The sequence below is a fragment of the Anabrus simplex genome, chromosome 9, assembly GCF_040414725.1.
Source record: "Anabrus simplex isolate iqAnaSimp1 chromosome 9, ASM4041472v1, whole genome shotgun sequence".
Taxonomy (NCBI): Eukaryota; Metazoa; Arthropoda; class Insecta; order Orthoptera; family Tettigoniidae; genus Anabrus; species Anabrus simplex.
Window position 1 is genome coordinate 128,593,272 of NC_090273.1, and position 25,511 is coordinate 128,618,782.

The 25,511-nt window shown below is 42.9% G+C and overlaps 1 protein-coding gene across 1 annotated transcript in view; it reads right to left on the reverse strand.

Moving 5' to 3' along the window:
* Positions 1-15,701: 15,701 nt before the first annotated feature.
* The window catches only part of LOC136880906 (glycine receptor subunit alpha-3), a 733,896-nt gene continuing 724,086 nt past the window's right edge, over positions 15,702-25,511 (reverse strand). The window contains exon 10 of the mRNA XM_068229231.1: positions 15,702-16,147. Coding sequence (XP_068085332.1) covers positions 15,974-16,147 — 174 coding nt within the window. The 3' untranslated portion in view covers positions 15,702-15,973. The remainder of the gene's footprint in view (positions 16,148-25,511) is intronic.

Here is a 25,511-nt window from a genome sequence, read left to right on the forward strand (position 1 = left end):
TGCTGAGGGGGACGTTTCACTCTCACCTGACTGCCGCTACCCGCTGAGGTCCTCTCCTGATTGGCTCCTCGGTTGACTGCTACCCTGGGAGCAGTCCTGGGTTGCGGCTTGGCGGTCCTCTCCTGGTGAGCCAGCGTCGCCTTCTGTTTCCTGGTGCGGCGTCGTCTTCTTCTTCTTCCCGGGGGTTGCTTCTCGGCGGGGGAAGAGGCCTCGTCCTGGTGACCCTCCTCCCGGCCTGGTGACCCCAGGGTGGCTGATGGCTCCGCTGCGTCGCCATCTTCTTCTTTCCCCTGGCTGGCGGCGGCGTCGGTCGGTCCCAAGGGTTGCTTCTCGGCTGGGGAAGAGGCCTCGCCCTGGTGGCCCTCCTCCCGGCCTGGTGACCCCGGGGTAGCTGGCGGCTCCTCTGCGTCGCCATCTTTTCCTTTCTCCTGGCTGGCGGCGGCGGTGGCGTCGGTCGGTGCCAACACTCGACTGCGTTCCCAGTCCTGGGGGGCGCACATCGAGGTCTGCAACTCGACAGACGTGCAGGCAGGCTGGACCTGGGCAGCAGTCTCAGTACGCCAGGGGGCGTCCTTCTCCACCGCTCTGCTGCTTTCCACCATTACGGGCGTGTTCCTGGTTTGCGCCCGGGTAACAGGCATTTCCTGGTAGGCCTGCGTTGGTGAGTGACAGACAGAGAGCTCCTTTTATACTGCACTCGACGTTACAGGCACGCGCACTGAAGACTGCGCGTCGAGTCTCAAAATGATCCACACTTGCGTGTGTGCGGCTGGCTGGCGCTGAGCGGAGAGAGCGGAGGACATACAACATATAGGAATTTCAGTTTATCTTCCTCCGCTGAATTCTTACTATTTACAGATGACGATGAATGTAACAAATGTAAAATAAACCGCGACTTCTGATAGGAAACTCATTGGTGTCATGAAGTATTTATAGTGTCTTAAGGTTAGGCACTAAACGTTTCGACAGTGAACAGACTGGAGCCTCTTAAAATGTGTACGTAGACTGTTGAAGTTCCAGTGGATAGGCAAAGTCCGAATGGGTACTTCGACGTGTCAGGAAATCGTACGAATCACAAAATTTAGAAAAGGAGCCTATTTCGGTCACATTTTTTTTTTCGAAATGTCAACCTGGTACAACTGATAAGATGGTAATTGGTAGGTGCTTCCTAACGTTGCTTGGTATCCACGATACGGTAACCCTGATATGGGAAGCGTAAAGTAGGAAAAATCCAAGTCGGTCATCAACCTTCTGCTGACACCAGAAAATTATGCATTATGGGAACCTGAAATGGCATTATAGAAAAATATTGTAAGTTTGCAATAATTGGGAGTTAATCTCTAGCATGATGTGTTAATCATCGCACTCGCATGCCTTATAAATGTAAAACAGATCTGTCTAATTCCACTTACCAATTTCAGCTGCTGTGTTGGAATTTAGTTTTTAAAGAGCATGTTATGCACTTGAAGAATGGGTCAGCGCTCTCGTCTGGAGATGCCTTCCTGAATCCCAAGCGCAGTATTAATTTAACGACGTGATAAAGTTTCTGATTCTGAATTTTTATGTTTTGAAGATGCATTTTATTGACTCATTTATATTCAGAACCCATTATATTCCTACTGTGTTTGTAAATTTGTATCTCAACCTTTATTTCACTGCATAACTTCACGCAGTCTTGCTAGAGTTCAATGGATTTATATGATTCTGCTTTAGAACTTAGTAAAATAGGATAAGTAAATTAAGAATAAACAGACTAGTACATCAAAAACACATTACAAACATGAGTGAGTATTTATGGGGTGAAAGTAAGCCTTAATTCTTTCGAATTAATGCATGAGCATTACGTTATTTTATTTTATTTTATTTTATTTACAAGTTGCCTTGCGTCGCACCGACACAGACAGGTCTTATGGCGACGATGGGACAGGACGGAGCTAGGAGTGGAAAGGAAGCGGCCGTAGCCTTAATTAAGGTACAGCATTTGTCTGATATGAAAATGGGAAACCACGGAAAACCATCTTCAGGGCTGCCGACAGTGGGGTTAGAATCCACTATCTCCAGAATGCTGGATACTGGTCGCAAAGAGGCTGCAGCTATCCAGCTCGGTAATTGATTTCATAGAATATGTAATTATCTTGGACAATATTTATTTATGGTCATAATACAGTTATCTGAAATGAACATGAAATGAATGAAAATCCACATCCTGTTTCCTGTCATTCAACTGGGTCAGGAATGGAATGAATGAAGCCCCCATCTAGCGGCGAGGATAGGAATTGTGCCGGCTGCCGAAGCCTGTCGCACTCCTATGGGGCAATGATTAATGAATGATAGATGAAATTATATTGGAGAGTGTTGCTGGAATTAAATATGACGGGGAAAACCGGAGTACCCGGAGTAAAACCTGTCCTGCCTCTGCTTTTTCCAGCACAAATCTCACATGAAGTGACTGGGATTTGAAAGACGGAACCCAACGGTGAGAGGCCGGCGCGCTGTTGTCTGAACCACGGAGGCTCTAACAGTTACCTATAGGTGGAACTGGTAATATACAGGATGGTCGGAAACATCGTGAATCGGGTATATGAGCGTTAGAGAGGGTTGTCTTGCTGATAAATCATTTTTAAAAAATAATTCGCTATCTTGCGTCATTGTCATTTTATCAGCGGCTGCAGTTAGCCAGTCAGATCGCTTCACGGGCGAATTCAAATGGGCTTTGAGAGGCGATGTTGCTAAATCTGCAGATGGCTTAGACGGGCCTTTGTGGTAAAAGAAAAAAACTTGCGTGGGATACGAACCTTCCAACACTGTCCACTATGACATCTCCCACCACGACCTTGCCATTTGAGTGCACGCAGTTTCCAGCCTACACAATACCTGCTTCTGGTCTCTGTGTGCACCTCCTGTTGTAAGGTACGTGTTCTTCATATCTTTGCTCGTTTTACGGGTTCATTCGAGGTACCCCTAATGAATTAGTAGTGGCGCTCACGATTCCTACTATCTTCTAGCCCACAACCACACATCTACTTATATTACGCCGATTTAATGAGCGGCACCGATCCGACTCATTGGTTGAATGGTCAGCGTACAGAAGTTCAGAGGGCCCCGGGGTCGATTCCCGGCCGGATCGGGGATTTTAATCGCTTCTGATTAATTCTTCTGGCTCGGAGACTGGGTGTTTGTGTCTGTCCCAACACTCTCCTGTTCGTATTCTGACACCATACCAGACTACCAGTCACCACAGCAACAGGCAATAGTGATTACATCCGGCCAAAAACAGGGCCAAATCCACATGTGCGACGCACTTCGCAGCCGCGACCCCTCGGGTGTGGGAAAAGCGGGAAAAGCAGTAGGAAGATAAAAGAAGAAGAAGAAGGGAATGGCACCGATGTCTTTCAAAATTGTACGAGTAATAAAGGCGTCTACCTCTGTGATTAGTATGATTAGCTGCCACCCCCGGAGGCCCGGGTTCGATTCCCGGCTGTGCCACAAAATTTGAAAAGAGGTACGAAGGCTGGACCGGGGTCCACTCAGCCTCGGGAGGTCAACTGAGTATATGTGGGTTCGATTCCCGCCTCAGCCATCCTCGAAGTGGTTTTCCGTGGTTTCCCACTTCTCCATCAGGCAAATGCCGGGATGGTACCTAACTTAAGGCCCCGGCCACTTTCTTCCCTCTTCCTTGTCTATCCCTTCCAATTTTCCCATCTCCTCCCCCCACAAGGCCCCTGTTGAGCATAGCAGGTGAGGCCGCCTGGGAAAGGTACTGGTCCTCTTCCCCAGTTGTACCCCCGACCCAAAGTCTCACGCTCCAGGACACTGCCCTTGAGGCGGTAGAGGTGGGATCCTTCGCTGAGTCCGAGGGAAAAACCAACCCCGGAGGGGAAGCAGATTAGGAAGAAGAAGCAGAAGAAGAAGAAGAATAAGAAGGGGAAAAAAGGAAGTGGGATGCATAAAACCAGATCCCAAGGGGCTGGTCGACCACCCGGTATACCAATATATAGCGTCTCTAAATACCTCCTCTATTGCTCACACAGCACGCCGAGCGTTTTGGCATGGACTCTCAGAGATGTCTAATGGTATTTTGAGAAAGTCCATACGATGCAGCTTGAATTCCCTCACGCATTTCTTGAATATTTCACGTTCAATGTATGGTGTTGATAACACGTCCCATCTAATCTCACACATTCCAAAACAGACGGAGATCAGGAATGTGGCGGGCCAAGGTATGGTGTCAACATCTTGAAGACAGGCTTTTGATGCAACAGCGGTGTGTGGTCTGGCGTTACCGTGTTAGAAAATTGCACCTGGCAGAGGATTTAAAAGAAGGTAGGTTACGAGTTAAAGGACTTTTTCAGCATATCGTTGGGCTTTATAATTGCCGCGATGTGTAGCAGAGGTGCTTTGACATTGTAGGCAATCGCATTCGGACCGTGATACCAGATTTGTAAAAGTCTGATACTCAACAACAAACCACCGGTCTTCACGCTGGCCAGGGTACCTCCATACACGGATACGATAATCATCTACGCCAAGACAAAAAAAAGACAAAAGCAGAAACCTTCGCTGAAGACACTCGTGACAACTTCAAACCTCCCTGGCACGACACCATTTAAATGTTTTCCGACAATGATACTGTAGCGGTCGGTGTAAACGTAGTCCTCGGTCTTTCAGTTGTCTGCCTAGGGTTCTATAAGGCACGGGAGGACGCTGCGACTCATCAGATGTCGGAATATAGAGGAGGATCCACTCCCTGCTATTTCTAGGACTTCTACCATCTTCCCATCCATGGCGAGTGCTTTCTTGTACTCACTGGTTCAATCGAGCTACGGTTAGCTCGATTGATATTCTGATATATGGGGTCGAAGCGATATACCACATTCACGGATGCCCCTGATGTGCCCCTCTTGAACTCGTTACTTTTTCTTACTGCCTGCGAAACATCTGTACTGCTACTAGTACTAAAATGTTTTCACTCCTCCCCTGAAGGGGTAGGCGGACCTCTTAGACGGCGACGCAGTCTCTCAGGCCGGGAGATTTGTGGCGGGGGAGGAGACGCTCGGAGAAGGTATGGGAATTGGCGGCCTTGGCCTATACTAGGAACTGTCCCGCCATTCGCCTTAGTGCAGGAGAATGAAAACCACAGGAAACCATTCTCAGGACAGCCGACGCTTGGGGCGAGCTGTGAGGTCCAGCCCTGTCCCGCCTCCCGAATGCAGAGGCGTAGAGCCACGGTAGAGCCGTGGCCACCCCTCCTCTGCTCGGTTGGCGGGTAAGAGTGCAGAGCTGTTGCACCACGGACCAGCCGTGGCCACTTAAAACCGAGATCCACTCTGCATCTACCGACCAACTACTTTTGAGGCATAATGAAGTTACACAGACGCAGGAACACCCCATTCTCGAGTGATAGTGACAAATCTGCGCCACCAGACGCTCTCATGTAACCGGCAAGCATCAGAGATATGGGCACCGCATGGTGGCGAATTTTTTGAAGTTGGGTGTGAAAAATGAATCATCCTTGTACAACGATTTAGGTAGAAATTATCCACCTAGTTTCAACCAATTCCAACCATTTAATCTGGGTGCAAATATTGTATTTATGTATTTATTTATTTATTTTATTTATTTATTTATTTTATTTATTTATTTTGATTTATTTATTTATTACCGGGCGAGTTGGCTGTGCAGTTAGGGGCGCGCGGCTGTAAGTTTGCATCCGGGAGATAGTGGGTTCGAACCCCACTGTCGCCAGCCCTGAAGATGGTTTTCCGTGGTTTCCCATTTACACACCAGGCAAATGCCAGGGCTGTACCTTAATTAAGGCCACGGCCGATTCCTTCCCACTCCTAGGCCTTTCCTATCCCTTCGTCGCCATAAGACCTGTATGTGTCGGTGCGACGTAAAGCCAATTGTAAAAAATATGTATTTACTTGTTTGTTTGTTTGTTTGTTTGTTTGTTTGTTTGTTTGTTTTAGAGTAGGCCTATACAGTAGTTGGATTTTGATACGGTTTTTTTGTAAACTCCTTTTCCCTGTCATTCAATAGACAGAGAGTACACTTTCTCGTAGAACTTAGAGCAACATTTCCCAGTCGCAAAAGAGAGGCATAACGGCCGAGAGGATACGTCGCGCTTACTATGTGTCACCAAATAGTCTGCAGGCCTTCAGACTGTTTATAAGGTTCTGGTCGTTTTAATCCACGCTTTCTTCTACCACATGAAACATCATTAGATTTACTTCATGTATATCAACACTATATTCACAAACACTGAAAGATGCAGTTTCAAATGAAAAATGAATACGAACTGCTTCGCAGAACAATCATTAGGCTATTTAGGTTACCATGCGTTCCATAGCTTCTATATTCACCACCAGAGGGAACTGTTATGTATTTACTGTATTTTGAAAAGGATTTAAGTGGGGACACCTGAGTTACTGCAATGTAAAATTTTCCTCGCCTGTTTCTTATATATTTGTAAAAAAAAAAAAAAAAAAAAAGAGTTGCACTTCAGATTTTATCTGGTTCTTAGAGAATGTTTTTAACTCGTAATAATCTTTGAAGTATTTTGTTGTCCAATGTTATGCATTAATAATATTTAATATTGTATTGCTATAAACTATAGACCTAACATCCTTTTAGGTAAAATAGGGATACATTCCTTGGAGAATAAAAATAAGAATAGAATAAGTTTAAAAATAAAAATAATGAGTGATGTGGATTAGCCTCCGTGGCTCAGGCGGCAGCGCGCCGGCCTCTAACCGCTGGGTTCCATGGTTCAAATCCCGCTCACTTCATGTGAGATTTATGCTGGACAAAGTGGAGGCGGGTCAGGTTTCTCTCCGGATACTCCGGTTTTCCCTGTCATTTCATTCCAGCAATACTCTCCAATATCACTTCATTCCATCTGTCATTCATTAATCATTGCCTCAGAGGAGTGCGACAAGCTTCGGCAGGCGGCACAATTCCTATCCTCGCGTCTAGATGGGGGCTTCAATTATTCCATTCCTTACACGGTCGAATGACTAAGCTGTGGATTTTCATTTTCAGTGAGTGACGTGGATTCCTTTCAAAGTCAACAGGAAACAGAACGCAGCAATATAAGGGTAAAGGTTGCGTAGACTTACCTTATTTTCAAACAAAAAACTGTATCTGCATTTTTATAGTAATTCCAAAATATGAACGTATGGATTGTATGGTCCCTGCATTCTACCGGACTTCATTTTAATTATCAAAATGTAATTCATCTCCCATGTCGATACAAGCCTAATGGAGTGGCACATCAAATTACATATACAGAATCAATAGGATCAGTTGTTTTAGAGAGAAGTGTATTTACGACAAATTTAAACAATACCATGTGCTCATTGCCAACAGCCGTAGCCGTGTTGAAACACCAGATCCCGTGAGATCTCCGAAGTTAAGCAACATTGGGCGTGGTCAGGAGTTGGATGGGTTGCCACGCGCAGTTGGTTGGGGGTAAAGGAATGGAGGAGCGGAAAGGAACTGGCCACCCTACCGCACGTAAACTCCGGCTCAGGAACACCTCTGCGGAGGTTCGGACCTGCCTTCGGGCAGAATAACCCTTACCTTACCTATGTGCTCATTGTTTCTTCTTTAAATGACTGTACATCTGGGAAATATCTTCAACTCAGTTTTATTAATCCTGTGACATCTTCTTTGAAAATAAACAATTAAAATTTCTGGGAAAATTTATATCTTCTCTTTATGATTCCGATGCTACTAGTGACCCTTTCCTAGCCAAACTAAATAGTATACAGTATATTCTGCGGAATTTACGATTCTTATAGATTCTATCTCAACGTCTATCGAGATTCTAGTGTGAAAACTTGTTTTAGTTTAGGGTATTAATTAATATATATTCGCCACTGTTGGCGATTGAAAATATTTTTAATTTGAGTCCTCTTCGGTGATTTTTACAAGATTCTTTTCTCTAGACCCCATCACACTACCGTTGTCAATCAGAGATACTAATAGTGAAGCCAAGAACTGTATGCAGACGAGTTAGAATGTCAAGCATATTTTTTTCTGAAAATAAATGTAATGAGAATATGAAGATTATTTTAAATCTTCACATAGGAAACAGTTTCTAGGGCAAACTTGTACATGTCCGTGACTATATAAAAACAAATTATTTTAGTATTATAAATCCCACTTTATAACATTATTTGTCATCAACATCTTCCATTTCTAAATCAGCACAACTGTTGCTAGTAGGAATGATGAGTCGTTCCATTAAAGTCGTAATCACACTAGAGTTCTGGACATTTTAAATAGTCATAAAATAAAATTATATTAATTTCCTACACGCCACAATGATATGATATTAATCACATGAAATGGTTACATATTTTAAGGAAGGGCTATCACCAAGTAGCATCATTCTTACTTACGGTTAAAAGAGGAGAAAAATTGTGCTTCTACACTCCATATCAGGTATTTAATAAGTTAATAATTACTACAGTTATTAAGTTACATTTTTGTTTACAATACATCCACAACCTGCACCAGTCATAGCTGCAAAAGTCTTCAATTACCTTCTAACTAAATTGTAAATAAAACACAGATACACACATGTACATTTACCATATATTTAAGTTTGTTATATTTTCATTAATTTACTTCTTCTAGCACCACTTGTAACTCTCCAAGAAAATATTCAGTCGCCGTGACACTCACAAACAGAAGCTGTCTATGTCAGAAAGAACAATGTACTTGATATCTTTGATTGATTATTCACCTTCTTTTCAGTGCGATACTTTTCTGTTGTTCATGCACACGCAGGCTAATTTATATGGTCAAGATAATAGCCGACACACAGAAATATATGATTATGTGTTTATTCACAGTTCATTGTCCACGTATTCACACAAGTATTCTCCTAAATACTTTTGTATCACTGTTCCAGATAAAAAGATACTACTTTAGGAGAAAGGAAATGTCCTCATTGTATCAGTATTCAAATAGATATAAAAGTTCTCATTGGAAAAGTAATCCAGCCAATACGAATTATTTAATACGAAGAAATCGTACTTGTTTCTCCTTATGGAAGCTATATTAGTAGTTAACTGTACCCAATTTGTAAGGACACGAGGGCCGCAATGGAAAACTTGAGAAGCCCGCGCGCTGCACGTTAATAATAGGCCAATTTTGGCAAAATTCCGCAAATAGAGCAGGGGTAACAGTATGAAATAATTGGCATAGTTCAATTAAAATGAAGGTTTACAATTGTAATTGCTTAAAACACTATTTTAGAATTGCATACAAGAGTGAAATTTAAAATATTATACCCAGGACAATTGAATTTGGAAGACTAGCATCAACAATGTTAATTTGAATTAATATTTGACAAATGACAAAAAAGTAAAACAAAATACCTAAATACAAACTGAAGTTAATAATGTAGTCGAAACCAAACTTAAAGAAGGACAATTTAATGGAAGTAGTGTGAAGGGAACAAATATATACAGTTGCAAGAGCCTGAAATCCCAGCAATGTACTTTCAGGAGTACTTCACTAAAAGTTTATTCGAGTACGCAGCACTGTGTACCAGCCAGTCCATATCCTCCGAGAGGTAAGGTAAGGGTTATTCTGCCCGAAGGCAGGTCCGAACCTCCGCAGAGGTGTTCCTGAGCCGGAGTTTACATGCGGTAGGGTGGCCAGTTCCTTTCCGCTCCTCCATTCCCTTACCCCCCACCAACAGCGCGTGGCAACCCATCCAACTCCTGACCATGCCCAATGTTGCTTAACTTCGGAGATCTCACGGGATCCGGTGTGTCAACACGGCTGCGGCCGCTGGCTATGCTCCGAGAGAAGAACAAATAATTGAAACCACATCTTACACCAATGGAAATTAAAGTATTTCTTGGTATTCATTGCATATTACGTCCCATAAGATGTGCACAGTGAGGCTGGCATGGATTTCAAGATTTGTGAGGGCTCATTTTTCACCGACGTTTGGATTTTTTTAAAAATTTCTATTCAGGCCAAGTGAATATTTTAAAATAGGAAATAATATTAAAAATTAATTACTTCTGACTTGGGTCTGTAAAGGGTATTACAATTTAACATTTTTGAACGAGCTGTAAAATATTTTTGTAAATGTTCTTCACATTTCTTAAAGTAAAATTTAAAAAGCCCTCGCGGGCCATTATTTGGAAACCCCTGAACGATAGTCTGCTTGTCGAGTTGATGGATTCTTCCCGTCCAGATTTCTTCTTCAACGGGACAGTCAAGAGCGGGAACAGGGTGTCCATAACACCCCTAGCGGACAGCTATAGAGAAGCCGAAGGAACACAACTCCCGCGAACTACTCGAAGTACCCCTCTTCAAATAACCTTTAAAGTGCAAGTGCACAAATGATTGCGAGAAAAAAAAGCAATTCAGTTTGATGAGCTCATAACTGATACTAAATTATAATTCATACAGTTGTATAAACCATTATTAAAAAATTAAAAATGAACGAAACTACACAAGAAATAAGATATAGTTTAATTTGATTACCTCCTTACTATTGTGAACTTAACCGTATCGCGCTTATCTGGACACGAGTAAAGGGCTTTGTAAGAAAACGTGAGATTTACACTGGGAAATACATTACACATATTTCAAGATGTGATGCGTTCAAATACTACTCAGCGCTAGATGCATGCTGGCACGCGAGAAATGTAGAGAATTTCTACTGGAAATGACATCAGCTAACCGACCAAATCACCAATGAATTTATCATAACTGCTGTTTATGATCAGGATACTGTCGTAGCGTGTAAAGAAGGTAATGTAAATATTGCACAGTAAATATACAGGGGGTCCGCCTCTGTGGTGTAGTGGTTAGCGTGATTAGCTGCCACCCCCGGAGGCCCGGGTTCGTTTCCCGGCTCTGCCACGAAATTTGAAAAGTGGTATGAGGGCTGGAACGGGGTCCACTCAGCCTCGGGAGGTCAACTGAGTAGAGGTGGGTTCGATTCCCACCTCAGCCATCCTGGAAGTGGTTTACCGTGGTTTCCCACTTCTCCTCCAGGCGAATGCCGGGATGGTACCTAACATAAGGCCACGGCCGCTTCCTTCCCTCTTCCTTAGCTATCCCTTCCACTCTTCCCATCCCTCCACAAGGCCCCTGTTCAGCATAGCAGGTGAGGCCGCCTGGGCGAGGTACTGGTCATTCTCCCCAGTTGTATCCCCGACCAAGAGTCTGAAGCTCCAGGACACTGCCCTTGAGGTGGTAGAGGTGGGATCCCTCGCTGTGTCCGAGGGAAAAGCTGACCCTGGAGAGTAAACAGATGATGATGAAATATACAGGGTGAAGCGAAATTCGCGCACTCGGGCGTCGCAGCGCGACTCCTCACATACCAGCAATAAAAAAAAATCTCTCACAAAAGTTCGTCCTGCGAGTATATCCGGCAGAAAAAGGACGTTGAAGAGTGGCAATCTGGCAACACTGTAACCACAGGTAGGGTAACTACCTTTGTCAGCATGTTTTACACGTACTTTACAGTTGATGCAGAGGGTAGAGGTTTGGGTTAGCATGCAAAAGGTCGAGGGGTCGATCCTCGGTTGAGGAGCATGTTTTTTTTATTTCGTAAATGTAGTCCAGGTGGTATGGTATCTGGCATTTTTTTTTTTTTTTTTTTTTGCTAGTTGCTTTACGTCGCACCGACACAGATAGGTCTTATGGCGACGATGGGACAGGGAAAGGCGGGGAGTGGGAAGGAAATAGCCCTGGCCTTAATTAAGGTACAGCCCCAGCATTTGCCTGGTGTAAAAATGGGAAACCACGGAAAACCATCTTCAGGTCTGCCGATAGTGGGGTTCGAACCTACTATCTCCCGAATACTGGATACTGACCGCACTTAAGCGACTGCAGCTATCGAGCTCGGTACCTGACACTTTAATCGTCAACAGCGATTGTAGCGGGTCCTCCAGAAACCATTTGCACTTACATACTTCGATCCTAGAAATTGACGAACAATAGTTTTCATTGGTCAGCTTTGAAAGACGCCCTTTCCACATTGTGGGCGTGAATTTATTCGCACCACTTCATATAGTAGATGCTTTACAACGTATTAAGCATTCCAAAATTTTTTAAATGGAAGATACATGTGACCTAAGAAACGGTGTCATACTGTATTACAGTATGTAATGTTCGATGAAAATTAGCAAATAAAAAAATGCGCCTCAACCCAGGATCGAACCCTGCATGCTAACCCAAAACTCTATCCACTGCACCAACCGTACAGCTCGACTAGCGTGTGCTATAATGATAATTTCGTGTGGCTATTCTAGCCGAGTGCAGCCCTTGTACGGCATACCCTCCAATGAGGGTGGGCGCCATCTGCCATGGGTACGTAACTGCGTGTTATTGTGGTGGAGGATAGTGTTATGTGTGGTGTGTGACCTGCAGGTATGTTGGGGACAGCACAAACACCCAGTCTCCGGGCCACTGGAATTAACCAATGAAGGTTAAAATCCCCGACCCGGCCGGGAATCGAACCCGGGACCCTCTGAACCGAAGGCCAGTACGCTGACCATTCAGCTAACGAGTCGGACAGCGTGTGCTGACAGAGGTAGTTACCCTACATATGGTTACAGTGTTTCCAGATTGCCACTCTTCAACGTCCTTTTTCTGCCGGATATACTCGAAGTACGAACTTTTGTGAGATACATTTTTTTATTGCTGGGATGTGAGGAGTCGCGCTGCGACTCCCGAGTGCGCGAATTTCGCTTCATCCTGTATATTTATTTTTAAAGTGACTAGTGGATATAATACAAACGTAATATGCCGGGTATTGAACTTAAACAAGCTGCGAATGTCTCAATATTCGAGTCATGTGTGTTACTAAAAACAAGATTGTAAAACACTTTATAAATCCATTGCAATGTTAGTACAGTTCTGAATGAATCATTTCGTCGCTGTTTACAGGCCAGCTTTAATATTATTCTAGAATAGGATATCAAATTCGGAGCCTCCGTAGCACAGACGGCAGCGCGTCGGCCTCTCACCGCTGGATACCGTGGTTCAAATCCCGGTCACTCCATGTGAGATTTGTGCTGGACAAAGCGGAGGCGGGACAGGTTTTTCTCCGGGTACTCCGGTTTTCCCTGTCATCTTTTATTCCAGCAACACTCTCCATTATCATTTCATTGCATTTATCAGTCATTAATAATCACCTTGGGAGTGGCGACCCCATTGTAATAACAGCCTATATATGTTTCATTCTTGACCCGGTCTAAAGACTGAAAAACAGGTTGTAGATTTTTTTTTTTTTTAAGGATATCAAATTCACTGTGCAGAACGGCAGAATCACTACTGCTCCTGCCAACATTTGTTTAGATACCGAGTAGCTCTTATCCATTCACTAACGCGTCAAGTGACTCTGGTTTGAATATGGAAGTGGGAAAAGTCCATCATCTCACCAAACGGATTATAACTTTTGACAAGGTAACATCTTATAATCGGTCTACCGGTAGAGGTAAAGGCTAGAAATGTTGGCGTAGGAGATTGAAGCCTTAGTACGGTAGGAAGTTACTGATCCATTTCGTTCAATTAAGTATGAATGTGTGGGACACATTCATCACTATACGACTACACTTAAATTTCGTGAACATTTTCTAAATTCGACATGTCTTAATCGCGTTTCAATGAGAGATTTCATTAATAAAATTCGTGAAACCGGAACTGTTACATGGCGCTCCGAGAAATGGTAGGCTTAATATTTTAAACGAAGCAAAACTGGACGAAATTTCTGATGTAATGTTGAAGTCAGGTCAGTGCATAGAGGAACTTACATTGCATCCTTATACTATAAATACCCGAGCAAATTGGCCGTGCGGTTAGGGGCGCGCAGCTGTGAGCTTGCATTCTGGAGATAGTGGGTTCGAACCCCACTGTCAAAAGCCCTGAAGATGGTTTTCCGTGCTTTCCCATTTTCATACCAAGCAAATGCTGGGGCTGTACCTTAATTAAGGTCACGGCCGCTTCCTTTCCACTCCTAACCCTGTTTTATCCCATCGTCGCCCTAAGACCTATCTATGTCGGTACAGTGTAAAGCCAATCGTGGCAGATTCACCCTAATCAAAATTAAGGAAAAGTGTCCATATCGACAGAGCAGATCACGAAACCCAGGATTAGCCCGCTATGAGTTACGTGGTGAATATATCAAATTCAAGGATATTCGGAGAAAATTATTTCATGGTCACATACGTGACACTAACGAAGCCTCCACAGGTACAAAGTAACGAGATATAATCTTCAACAAATAATTCGTACTGACGGGCTGGTTTATCTTCTAAATTTTTAGGATATTAGTTTGTTAACTTTCATATGATATTCAAATCAGGGGACATAATAACCTGAAATAGCGTTTAGGTATACTCTATCAAGCGGTACGGTAGGGTACATTCGCGTGTATGGAACAACGTATGCGAATGGCGAGTGAAGCCTTATTCCTAATGAAATAGATCTACTGGGAACGTTGATTGGTTACTTGGTTCATCTTGGGAGATATGTGGCGTGTATCAAAGTATTAATATATGTATTTTGAGGTTTAAGCATGTCCCGCATGTATACTACATTAATTGTTTAAAAATGGGATAGTCGACAATAAAATTTTAATAATCACAAGAGATTACTGTCAAAATTTAACATATTTTTCTACTTTTATTAACTCATTTTCATCTGCTGATGCTTCAAAAAAAAAAAAAAAAAAAAAAAAAGGACGACTCAACGACTCAACTTCTCATCCTTCAATGAGATGATGTAATTTTTAGTTGTGTATAACATTTTAAGTCGAATTTCTTATTTAATTTTGCTAATTACTGCAAATAGTTCAGTCTTGTGCATTTTTTAGCTGTTTTTACCCGTTTCTTCCATAATTTTGAAGACTATTTTCACGAACTGACTTTTATGTAGTATAAAAATATAGTTTCGTGTGCGTCAACTTGTATGATGAACAAAGTCAACTAGAAGAAATTTGGCTCCAATTATTATTTGATGTCAGATAAATTGAAGCCACGATCAAGGCCACAGTTAGAGGCATGATATTTTTACATTAACTTATATTCAATTTTGCGAAAAGGAAACACATTGTCGCATTTTGCGAAATACGGCTTACCCTATATCTCTTTCGCTTTAATCATTTTCTGAAAATATTCACAAAATGTTTAATTCGTGAGACTTGTGGTAGATAAATGAAGAGAAAAAATATTGATAATCATTCATTATTCCTTATGTAATCTTGATTAGAACTATAATACAGCCCTAATCAAGATGAATAACAAATTGCCCTTTCACTCTACATGGCCGTTAGTTTCACGTAGTATGATGCTTTTTGTTTAAGGGGCCTAACATCGAAGGTCATCGGCCCCTTTCATCTAGTATGGCCATACCATTAAGGAATTTTATAGAATATTAATATGAAGAGATATTTCTGTGGAAATGAGAAATCCTTATTCTGTCTTCTGCGATACAACTTCAAGATCTTTAGTTTCCAGGAATTTCGCTGCATTTTCGTACTTGCCGCAAAATAAGTTTATTTCGCATTAAACTGGCCTTGTCACTTTAATTAGCTGTAATTCGTGAAAACAAAACCACTAATTTCTTAACTAGAATCATATGATTCGTGAATGTATCTCAAAATCGCTTCAAAATATTTTTTGTCGCGCTTATCGTTACTGAGAAAAGAATCATGCCTCTAGCAATAGCATTCGACTACTTTGTGTCTTTCATCCTGAGAGATATCTTATAAAAGTTGACAAACTATTTCCATTTGTATTCTGCATAGTACAAATGGTACTAAGGTGGTCAAAATTGCGACCCTGAATATTCTGCAGTATTGTCTACCAGTAAGATACAAATCTAAATTAGAATTATCCGTCCACAGTATTGAAAGTTAGTTTTACTGAGATTGAAAATACGCAGTATATTGAGAGTAAATCCAGACGCCACGTTAGTACAGGGGGAGGACTTATGAAAGGTAGTAGGACCAATAAAACACATTGAAGACTGCGAAAGTTGCTGGAAAACAAAACCGTGAGAGCTCATCAATTCGGCGCGCACGAAATTTGTTTGCAGCCAGAGTTGGTCCAGATGGGCATCGAACTTCAGCCACAGCCTCTGTGCTATCTGTGCAGCATTTACTCTGAAACATGCAATATTAATTATATACTAAGAGCACAGGACAAACTAAATTGTGTTCTACATAGATTAACACTGAGAATGTGTAGGAATAGCGTGTGAAAGTTAAAGAAATACATTGGAACCTCATTTATACGTTATTCACTTCTACGATTGCTTGGAGTTATATGCTAAATTCTTTAGGCACCTAACTTTACCCATTAAGGGAAATCACTACTGAAATGTTGAACTAGTACAATTTACGACTTATCAAAACCAAATTTAAAACACAAGCGCATATTAATAAGATTTAGCCCCACACAAAATTTGGAGTTGATTAGTTAATTGGTTGCAAAGTTGACAAATAATTTTATTTTTATTTGTTGCAAGGAAAATGCTACTTATGGCACACTTTTCATATTTTTTGGCTACAATTTGGCAGAATTATCTAAAATACTCATATATTTAAGAAAAATCGCCGGGTTTTGCAGTCAGGTATAAACTATTGGAGATACACTGACTGACAGAGCAAATGCAACACCAAGGAGGAGTGGTTCGAAAGGGATGAAAGTTGGGGGAAAAAACAGAGACGGCACGGACGAATAATTGATGTTTATTTCAAACTGATATGCAGGTTACACAATGCGCACGGCATCGACTCAGTAGGATGTAGGACCACCGCGAGCGGCGATGCACGCAGAAACACGTCGAGGTACAGAGTCAATAAGAGTGCGGATGGTGTCCTGAGGGATCGTTCTCCATTCTCTGTCAACCATTTGCCACAGTTGGTCGTCCGTACGAGGCTGGGGCAGAGTTTGCAAACGGCGTGCAATGAGATCCCACACGTGTTCGATTGGTGAGAGATCCGGAGAGTACGCTGGCCACGAAAGCATCTGTACAACTCGTAGAGCCTGTTGGGAGATGCGAGCAGTGTGCGGGCGGGCATTATCCTGCTGAAACAGAGCATTGGGCAGCCCCTGAAGGTACGGGAGTGCCACCGGCCGCAGCACATGCTGCACGTAGCGGTGGGCATTTAACGTGCCTTGAATACGCACTAGAGGTGACGTGGAATCATACGCCATAGCGCCCCAAACCATGATGCCGCGTTGTCTAGCGGTAGGGCGCTCCACAGTTACTGCCGGATTTGACCTTTCTCCACGCCGACGCCACACTCGTCTGCGGTGACTATCACTGACAGAACAGAAGCGTGACTCATCGGAGAACACGACGTTCCGCCATTCCCTCATCCAGGTCGCTCTAGCCCGGCACAATGCCAGGCGTGCACTTCTATGCTGTGGAGTCAATGGTGGTCTTCTGAGCGGACGCCGGGAGTGCAGGCCTCCTTCAACCAATCGACGGGAAATTGTTCTGGTCGATATTGGAACAGCCAGGGTGTCTTGCACATGCTGAAGAATGGCGGTTGACGTGGCGTGCGGGGCTGCCACCGCTTGGCGGCGGATGCGCAGATCCTCGCGTGCTGACGTCACTCGGGCTGCGGCTGGACCCCTCGCACGTGCCACATGTCCCTGCGCCAACCATCTTCGCCACAGGTGCTGCACCGTGGACACATCCCTATGGGTATCGGCTGCGATTTGACGAAGCGACCAACCTGCCCTTCTCAGCCCGATCACCATACCCCTCGTAAAGTCGTCTGTCTGCTGGAAATGCTTCCGTTGACGGCGACCTGGCATTCTTAGCTATACACGTGTCCTGTGGCACACGACAACACGTTCTACAATGACTGTCGGCTGAGAAATCACGGTACGAAGTGGGCCATTCGCCAACGCCGTGTCCCATTTATCGTTCGCTACGTGCGCAGCACAGCGGCGCATTTCACATCATGAGCATACCTCAGTGACGTCAGTCTACCCTGCAATTGGCATAAAGTTCTGACCACTCCTTCTTGGTGTTGCATTTGCTCTGTCAGTCAGTGTATTTTTTCAGTATCTCATTATTCATTCAAGAGGCAAACATCTAGTTTCGTGTTATTTCAGGTGTAAAAATGTGAAGGTAATACACAACTGATAATACAATGCAGAACTACTTTTGATTCCTGTACATATTGAAATATTCTCTGAAAATTTAAGGTGAATCCGATAAGAACTTTGTCGCAAGGAGCATTTTATGCCTGGGAAAGAGCTGAAAAGGAAAACGTAATTGAGAGTTTTAAGAAACATACTTGCTTTAAAACTGCCCTGAGGTGTCTTTCTCCTCTTACGCACAGCGTAGGCCTACTACAAGGTAAATATATTCCAGCGGGATTATTGAAGTGGTAGTCGAAAGATCATTGAAGCTAATATTGTCGGACAGCGTGAGAAATAGAGGCGTGAGCTTGCTCTATATACGCCGAACCGCTACCCTTTAAATCCGGCTGTTAGCGCTCAAAAATGGCGTTAGGAAAAACTGATCATGAGAATTCAAAGAGGAAGAACTGGCGTATTATTAAAGTTGAAATAAAAATTTGATTTTTTTGGTCAAAAATTACATTTCAGTCATGACTCGCCTTAATATTTAGACCAAGTATTCGTTTTTCAGTTATATGTTTTCTCATTAATACGTCACATTTTGTCTGCTCCCCATGAACGAAACACATTAATTTACTTATTAATTTTTACGTTTTATACATTACTGAGGAAATGAGTCACAGAGAGAAAACTGAAACGTCTAATCCCATTGAATTCAATAACTGGTCTCTCTTGAGGTAACATTTTTGAAACTACCGGCGGATAAAAGAGTTTCCACCACCAATGCATTCAGTGAGGTGGCATTAGGTGCCGACACTCCGTGTATTTATGGAACGCATTATCGCTGCGCACTTGTATATAACCGACTATACTAGACTGAACTAAAGTTGGCGTCTGACAGGTAAGGTTGGAGGGAGGAGCACTGCACGTGCCATTTCACGAGGTTGCCACATTCCAGCATTCCTTTCTACATACTCTTACCCCTCGCTTCCGGCTCACTTGTTCCCTCCTCCATTCTGACCGCTGTGATCTGTTGTGGACTACCTGGCCAGGCGGTGTCGTCCCATTTGCGATCACTCTTATACAAACAATCAGGTTCTTATCAGTGACGGTGACAGGTTTGGCAACTCCCAGCAAGACGAGCTGCCCTGAAGTTTTATTTCCATGGCAACCGCAGTCGCCCCACCCTCGTTTCCATGGCAACCACACAGCCACTCCCTTTATCCCGCCTCGGCAGGCAGTAAACGGACATCCCTCTAAGAAATGTCAGACACCAACTCTTATTATTAGCAGTATAGTGTATGATTGCGTGGAAAGAAAACAAAGAAGCAAAGATAAACTGACTGACATTTTTAAACCAGTGTAAAGCACAAGTTCTCTGCAATATGCAAGTACTGTAAGCACAGCACTGTAGTCTAAATACTGTAGTCTAAATACTGTAGTGTGTGTGTTTGTTTCATTTTTTGCTTTCTTTAATAATAATAATAATAATAATAATAATTTATTTAATGTGTGCAAGAGATAGTTACAAGTTCAATTTATTTTAAGTATTAATATGCTAATAATAATAATACTACTACTTCTGTAATATATGTGGTTTAGTTACAAGATTCATATTTCTCAAGTAATAATGTTATTAGAAGAGTTATGTATATATAAAACAGAGTCCTATAAATATGTAAACGACATGATGAATGAATAAATACTACTACTACTACTACTACTACTACTACTACTACTACTACTACTACTACTACTACTTGTACAGTAGTTTCAGTAATAATTTAATAACACAGTTCGATAAGAAAATTCACTATTACGTTTCCTAGTTTATATACTAGTTTAGCCGTCTCACTTTGAAAACGTATAACTGAGGTTCGTAAGAACATAAAAAGTAACATAACAATACACTTATCTGCAAATCAACAACACAAGTTACATTGTTGTTGCATAAAACCTCGTACTTTTGAGGAGTGTCTGTACAAAAGACGCGATTTCCCCCTAAGAAAGTTGTGAAAAACGCAAGGAAACGTATAATAAAAGCCACATGGAACGTACCCATGATCGGGTATGGTACTACTTTTAAGGGATTACATATTTCTAGACTGGAACATGGCATGCGATAGTACTCAACTACTGTAATGCATGTGGACCAAATACTAAACATCATTTTGAAGTGAAAATAGCACCTTTTGAGCAGACACTTGTCAATTATATTATACTAATTCACTATTCAGGTTGTTAAGTATCGAAACAAGGTTAATAAGACTATTTGCGAATGTAGGCTGGAAAAGATCGATGGTATTGACATACCTGGTGATGCGATACCATGAGATAAAAGACAATAATTACAATAAATGTTTAACTACAATAATAACAATTTCGTGTGGCTATTTCTAGCAGAGTGCAGACTTGAAAGGCAGACTCTCCGATAAGAGTGGGCGGCATCTGACATGTGTAGGTAACTGCGTGTTATTGTGGTGGAGGATAGTGTTATGAGAGGTGTATGAGTTGCAGGGATGTTGGGGACAGCACGAACACCCAGTCCCCGGGGCCATTGGATTTAACCAACGAAGGTTGAAATCCCCCCCCCCCCGATCTGGCCCGGAAATGAACGCACGACCCTCTGAACTGAAGGCCAGTACGCTGATCATTCAGCCAATGAATCGGACAACTACAATAATGATTTACAATAATAAATGTTCTTGGACACCAATAATAGTTTCTGCAGTGCTCTGTCTGTTGTAATTTTATTATTCTGTAGTCTACCTGTTATGGTTTCACCCAGGTACTGGAAGCCGCCGACTCTTTCTACCAATTGCTCTTCAATCTTCCGTCTGGTATCTGCATTCACTACTTTGGTCTTTCTTTTTTCTTTCTTTCTTTCTTTCTTTCTTTCTTTCTTTCTTAATCCGTTTACCCTCCATGGTTGGTTTCTTCCTCGGAACTCAGCGAGGGATTCCACCTCTATCGCCTCCAGAGTCCTGGAGAGTGAGACTTTGGAACGGGGGCATAGAACTGGGGAGGATGACCACTACCTCGCCAAGGCAGCCTCACCTGCTATGCTGAACAGGGACCTTGTGGAGGATGGGAAGATCGCAAGGGATAAACAAGGAAGAGGGAAGGAAGCCGGAAGGAAGTTAGGTACCATTCCGACATTTGCCTGAAGGAGAAGTGTGAAACCACGGAAAACCACTTCGAGGATGGCTGAGGTGGGAATAGAACCCTCCTCTAGTCAGTCGACCTCCCGAGGCTGAGTGGTCCCGTTCTAGCCCTCGTACCACTTTTCAAACTTCTTGGCAGAGCTGGACCTCCCGAGGGTGGCAGCTAATCACACTAACCACTACACCACAGAGGCGGACTACCTTGGTCTTATCCTCCGCCCTAGCGTAATGGTTAGCACTATCAGCTGACGTACTCGGGGGCGCGGGTTCGATTCCCGGTATTGCCAGAAATTTAAAATTGACAGGATGGCTGGTATGTGATTAAAATGGTACATGCAGGTCACCTGCATTGGGGGTGTACTTCAAAAGAGCTGCACCACCTCGGGGCGAGGATACGAATTTGTCCGGCACCGTGGTTAAATGGTTAACGTATAGGTCTTTGATCAAAGAGTACCCAGGTTCGATTCCGAGTAGAGTCGGGAGCTTTAACTTTCATTGATTAATTCCTCTGGCCTGGAGACTGAGTGTTTTTGCCGTCATCGTCATTAAAATTCACCTTAGGTAGGGACCCATTCTCATAGACGCGCAGGTCGCGTATTGGGCATCAGCTTAAAAAAACCCTGCACAAGGCCCCTCCGGAGGCCACATGCCATTATTATTATTATTATTATTATTATTATTATTATTATTATTATTATTATTATTATTATTATTATTATTATTATTATTATGAAGATGGAGAGGCTGTGCTGGAATGGGCTGAGACCCACCAGATGCTACTGTTACACGATGTTAAACTTCCTCCTTCTTTTAACAGCGGGCGTTGGCAACGAGGTTATAATCCTGATCTAATCTTTGTTAGCGAAGGAATTGCTCAGCAGTGTATAAAGAACATCGGCACCCCAATACCACACACACAGCATAGACCCATCATGTGTCAGGTATTTGCTGCGGTACGTCCTATGAGCGTACCTTTCCGCAGGCGATATAATTTTAAGAAAGCAGACTGGAACAAGTTTACTGCATATCTGGAAGATGCTGTATCTGATATAGGTATTTCTATGACTGACTACGATCTGTTTGTAGATGCAGTGAACAAGAGCTCCAGACAGTCAATTCCCAGAGGTTGTCGAATGAATTATGTTCCTGGACTCAATCAACATTCCTCAGCTCTGATGGCTGAATACATTGATCTATTTGAGACGAATCCCTTTGGCGAAGAGACTGTGCAGAAAGGTCTAGAGTTGACAACAATGTTAGCGGAAGATAAACGAAATCGTTGGATATCTACCCTTGAAGAGCTGGACATGTCTAAAAGTAGTCAGAAAGCCTGGCGACTTTTAAAGAGGCTTAATAATGACTTCACAAAAGCCCCTGTACACGTCAATTTGTCCCCAGATGCCGTTGCTCATCAACTTTTGCTCAATGGAAAAATAGGGGGTTATAGAATAGAGTTAAAATAGAACGCCAAATAGATAAGGAGTCTAGCGACCTCACTAATAATATCACCCTAGAGGAATTAGAGAAAGCCATAAACAAATCCAAAAATGGCAAGGCTACAGGTCTGGATGATATGAGAGTGGAACAAACAAAACATTTTGGTTCCAGAGCAAGGAAGTGGGTTGTTGATTTTCTAAACAATTGCCTGCAGAGTAAACAGATACCTAAGGTATGGAGGAAGTCTAGAGTGATAGCTATTTTGAAGCAAGGTAAGGATCCATTAGGTCCTAAGAGCTACAGGCAAATATCATTACTTTGTCACCTATATAAGATATTTGAGAGGATCCTACTTGAGCGCCTCACATCTAAAGTAGATCACCTTCTTATTCCAGAACAGGCGGGCTTTAGATCTGGAAGGAATTGTACTTCACAGGTGCTCAATTTAACTCAGCACATAGAGGATGGGTTTGAAAGACGCAAAATCACAGGTGTGGTATTTGTGGACCTTACAGCAGCATACGACACAGTGCACCATAGAACTTTGATCACCAAGCTCTATAACTTCACCAGAGACTATGGTTTCACGACGATTGTTGAAACTCTCCTGCAGAATCGCCGGTTCTTTGTTGAGTTTCAAGAAAAGTGCAGTAGGTGGAGGGACCAACGGAACGGACTTCCTCAGGGCAGTGTCCTCTCGCCAATCCTCTTTAACATCTACACAAATGACCAGCCAAGGCCTTCCTATACAAGAAGCTTCATTTATGCCGATGACCTGGCTTTAGCTGTCCAGTGCGACGACTTTCAAACCACTGAAATGCAGCTCTCAAATGCACTTAAGGAACTTTCAGTGTACTATCAGAAGAACCGGCTACTGCAAAACCCGACTAAGACCCAGGTGTGTGCATTTCATCTTCGAAATCGAGAAGCTACTAGACAGCTGTGCGTGACGTGGGAGGGTAAGCAACTGGAGCATTGTTTTACACCTAGGTACCTGGGTGTCACTTTAGACCGGACCTTAACATACAAGAAACACTGTGTTAATTCTGGACAGAAAGTCTCAGCCCGAAATAACATCCTCCGTAAACTTGGCTCAAGCAAATGGGGAGCCCATCCAACTTTGTTAAGAACCTCAGCTCTTGCTCTGAGTTTTTCTGCAGCTGAGTATGCGTGTCCTGTATGGTTTAGGTCAGCCCATACGAAGCGGGTGGATGCAGCCCTTAATGAAACATGTAGAATAGTAACTGGGTGTCTGAAACCTACTCCCACTGACAAACTCTACTGCTTGGCTGGTATTTCTCCTCCAGACATTCGGCGAGAAGTGTTTGCAAGGCAAGAGAGGTCGAAGGTGGATCTCACAAGCAACCACCCGTTATTTGGACATCGACCTCCACCCAGAAGACTGAAGTCCAGGAAATGTTTCCTCAATGTCTCCAAGGCTCTGGATAAACCAGCAAGAACAGCACGTTGTGATATGTGGCGAGCAAAAATGGAGCATCTTTCTGATTGGATGGTGCCTTCTGAATCTCTACCCCCTGGTCATCATTTGGAATTGACAACCTGGAAGGCACTTAATCGTTTGAGGAGTGGAGTAGGAAAATCCAAGGATAACCTTAAAAAATGGGGTTATCTGAAAGATCAGTCAGACTTCTGAGATTGTGGGGAGCAACAAACTATCCAACACCTGTATGACTGTCAGTCCTGCCCTGTTCGTTGTACACTTCAAGACTTGATTCAAGCCACTGAAGAGGGAATTTCTGTTGCCCATTTCTGGGCAGACATTGTGTGAAACATGTTTTGTGACATAAAATGTATTCTGATTTATTTGTATATAATACCTTATTTATATTTTTAAGTTTCTCAACACTCTGACACGAAATAAATAAATAAATTATTATTATTATTATTATCATCTTCGGGACAACCTCCACTGAGATCTTTCCTAGGTTTTCCAGTGCCATCTTCGCGTCGTCTTCCTTCTCGTGTAGCAACGCCGTATCATTTGTGAAAGCCAGATAGTCAACTGTTATTCCCAATCTGTGCATCTTCGATGGCCGTAGTTTTGTTCAACTGAATGAATGAATGAATGAATGAATGAATGAATGAATGAATGAATACTGATCTGCATTTAGGGCGGTCGCCCAGGTAGCAGATTCCCTATCTGTTGCTTTCCTAGCCTTTTCCTAAATGATTTCAAAGAAACTGGAAATTTATTGAACGTCTCCCTTGGTAAGTTATTCCAATCCCTAACTCCGCTTCCTATAAATGAATATTTGCCCCAGTTTGTCCTCTTGAATTCCAACTTTATCTTCATATTGTGATCTTTCCTACTTTTATAAACGCCACTCAAACTTATTGGTCTACTAATGTCATTCCACGCCATCTCTCCGCTGACAGCTCGGAACATACCACTTAGTCGAGCAGCTCTTCTTCTTTCTCTCAATTCTTCCCAACCCAAACATTGCAACATTTTTGTAACGCTACTCTTTTGTCGGACTGTCTCGACTGCTTCACTACTTCGTCCTGAACTAGGTTAAACAGTATCAGCCCATTGATTTCTTAGACTCCTGTCTTATTTCCAAGCTGTCCAACCGCGTAGTCCGGAAATCAATCATATTCTCCGGGAATGAATTTCATAGAATAGATACAACACACTGTTTGTCCGACTCATTGGCTGAATGGTCAGCATAGAGGCCTTCGGTTCAGATGGTCACGGGTTTGATTCCTGGCCGGGTCGGGGATTATAATCGCCTCTGATTAATTCTTCTGGCCCGGGGACTGGGTGTTTGGGTTTGTCCCAAAACTTTCCTCTTCATATTCACAC